Source organism: Triticum urartu, chromosome 3A (assembly GCF_056163025.1).
Source record: "Triticum urartu cultivar PI428250 chromosome 3A, HENAU_Tu73, whole genome shotgun sequence".
Taxonomy (NCBI): domain Eukaryota; kingdom Viridiplantae; phylum Streptophyta; class Magnoliopsida; order Poales; family Poaceae; genus Triticum; species Triticum urartu.
The window spans coordinates 251751191-251754016 of NC_141875.1; the positions used below are offsets into that span (position 1 = coordinate 251751191).

At 57.4% G+C, this 2826-nt stretch overlaps 1 protein-coding gene across 1 annotated transcript; it reads right to left on the reverse strand.

The window, feature by feature from the left end:
* Positions 1 to 601: 601 nt before the first annotated feature.
* LOC147979368 (uncharacterized) lies at positions 602 to 1359 on the reverse strand. The gene is made up of 2 exons (XM_087515170.1): positions 1100 to 1359; positions 602 to 1055 (listed from the first exon to the last, which is right to left on the reverse strand). The coding sequence occupies exons 1-2, from the start codon at positions 1357 to 1359 to the stop codon at positions 602 to 604; spliced, it is 714 nt and encodes a 237-aa protein (XP_087371296.1).
* Positions 1360 to 2826: the final 1467 nt, after the last annotated feature.

The following is a 2826-nucleotide window of genomic DNA, read 5'->3' on the forward strand; positions in this document are numbered from 1 at the left end:
GCAGGTCGATGCTGTCTTCGCGAGCATCTTTAGCTTGGGCTTCCGTGTACATCGTGACGCGCGGCGAGTCGAACTCGATGTTGGTCGAGATGACGACTTCTGCTCCGTAGACGAGGAAGAATAGGGTGAACCCGGTCGACCGGCTTGGCGTGGCGCGGAGACTCTAGAGGACGGCCGGCAACTTGTCGAGCCAGCTGCCGGGGGAACGGACGAGTGGCAAGACGAGACGCAGCTTCATGCCGGATAGGATGAGGCCGTTGGCCCGCTCAACCTGGCCGTTGGACTACGGATGTGCAACGGACGCCAGGTCTAGGCGGATGCAGGAGACGGAGCAGTACTTTGCGAGTGCACCCTTGGCGAAGTTGGTGCCGTTGTCCGTGATGATGTTGTCTGGCATGCCATAGCATACCGCGATGTCCTTGATGAACTGAACGGCCGTCGGTCTGTCCATCTTCTTGATTGGCCTTGCTTCAATCAACTAGGTGAACTTGTCCACTGCCACCAGCAAATGCGTCATGCCGCCTCAGGCGGTCCTGAAGGGCCCCACCATCTCGAGTCCCCAGACCGCGAAGGGCTAGGCGATCGGGATGGTCCAGAGTGCTTACGTCGGCTGGTGGCTGCGCTTGCTGAAGCGATGGCATCCCTCGCACTTGTTAACTTGTGACTCTACGTCTTCGAGGGTCGTGGGCCAGTAGAAACCATGGTGGAAAGCCTTGGCCACCAAGTGCCCACACTCGCCCTGGTTTATGTAGAGGAGGATCTCAATGCCCTTGTCCTGCTCGACGCAGCGCTGGAACACGCCGGTGGAGCTGCGCTTGAAGAGCTTGTTGTTGATGACGCTGTAGGCGGACGCTTGACGATGTACTTGCTGAGCTTCGGTCCCGTCCATGGGGAGGACACCATTCTCCAGGAACTCTGAGATGGGCAGGGCCCAGGATGGCGCCGTTACCACGGCGAAGATGGCCACTATTTCGGGATCTGGGTCGGCGACCCCGGACCGGGTTCGGCAGCCCCCGGGACGGGTTCGGTAGCCCTTGGGCCGGGTTGCGTTGCGACTGGGTCGGATGGAGCAGTCCCCGGGCCGGGTAGAGGCGCGGACCGGTCGGTTGGAGCAGTCCCCGGGCTGGGTTGAGGCGCGGCCGGGTCGGTTGGCACATGGATGGGCTCGGAGTCCGGAGATGGCTTGACGGATGGCTTGTGCAGATACTCGAGGGAGACGCTGGATGGGATGGACTGCCGAGACGAGGCGATCTTGGTGAGCATGCCAGCCACCTCATTCTCCGCACGCGGGACATGGAGGAACTCGTAGCCCTCGAAGAACCCGGACAGCTTCCGGACGAGGAGGCGGTAGTTTGCCATATTGGAGTCGTGCGCGTCCGACTCGCCCGAGCATTGCTACACCACCAGGTCCGAGTTTCCATAGCACAGGATGCGCCGGATGCCGAGTTCCTTGGCAAGCTGGAGGCTGTGCACAAGGGCTTCATACCCGGCAATGTTGTTGGAGGCGGCGAAGTGGATCTCTAGTGCGTACTTGAGCCAGTCGCCCTTGGAGGAGGACAGCACTATGCCGACTCCCAGGCCGAGTCGCATCTTCGAGCCATCGAAGTGCATGCGCCAGTGGGTCGAGTCTGGCGGCGGTGACAGGTACTGGGTTTCGCTCTAGTCGACAAGGAAGTCGGCCAAAGCTTTGGACTTGATCGTGGTGCGGGGCTCATAGAGGATGGTATGGCCGGCCAGCTCGAGCGCCCACTTGTTGACCCGGCCAAAGGCATCTCGGCACCCGATGATGTCGCCGAGGGGGCCGTGCTGACCACGGTGATGACATGCTCTTGGAAGTACTGCTTCAGTTTCTTGGTGGTGAAGTACATGCTGTAACACATCTTCTAGTAGTGTGGGTAATTCTGCTTCGAGGCGGAGAGCACCTCGCTTAGGTAGTAGACTGGACGCTGGACAGCTTGGACCCTGTCCTTCTCTGGTCGCTCGACCACCATCACCATGTTGACCGACCGCAAGGTCACGACGATATAGAGAAACACCGGCTCCTTCTCGGCCAGTGCGGCCAGGATTGGTGTGGTGGAGAGCATGCGCTTGAGATCTCGGAAGGCTTCGTCCTCCTGATCGTTCCATTCGATCGGCGTCATCTTCTTCATCAGCTGATACAGGGGCAGGGCCCTCTCACCCAACCGGCTGAGAAACCGGCTGACTGAGGCCAAGTAGCCGGTGAACTTTTGGACATCGCGCAGTCAGGCCGGCTTGCGCATGCGCTTGATGGCCTTGATTTTCTCCGGGTTCGCCTCAATGTCGCGTTCCTAGACGAGGAAGCCGAGTAGCTTTCCGGCTGGGACGCCAAAAACACATTTCTTCGGGTTGAGCTTGACCTTATACTCGCATAGGTTGGCGAAGGTTTCCTTCAGATCGTCGAGGAGTGTGAGGTGCTGCTTGGTCTTTACCACAATATCGTCCATGTAGACGTGAATATTGCAGCCGAATTGCGCTAGCAGGCATTTCTGCATGCAGCGTTGTAAGGTGGTGCCGGCGTTCTTCAAGCCGAATGACATGGTGATGTAGTGATACGTCTCCAATGTATCTATAATTTTTGATTGCTCCATGCTATATTATCTACTGTTTTGGACTATATTGGGCTTTATTTTCCACTTTTATATTATTTTTGGGACTAACCTATTAACCGGAGGCCCAGCCCAGAATTGCTGTTTTTTGCCTATTTCAGTGTTTCGAAGAAACGGAATATCAAACGGAGTCCAAACAGAATGAAAACTTCGGGAACGTGATTTTCTCGCCGAACGTGATCTAGGAGACTTGGACCCT

What these genes read in the sequence shown, in the direction of transcription:
- LOC147979368 (XM_087515170.1), bottom strand. Translation starts at nt 1,359, where the DNA reads ATGGCAAACTACCGCCTCCTCGTCCGGAAGCTGTCCGGGTTCTTCGAG. An exon ending in GGGACTGCTCCAACCGACCG is followed by an intron (nt 1,056 to 1,099) that starts GTCCGCGCCTCT and finishes CATCCGACCCAG; the next exon opens with TCGCAACGCAACCCGGCCCA.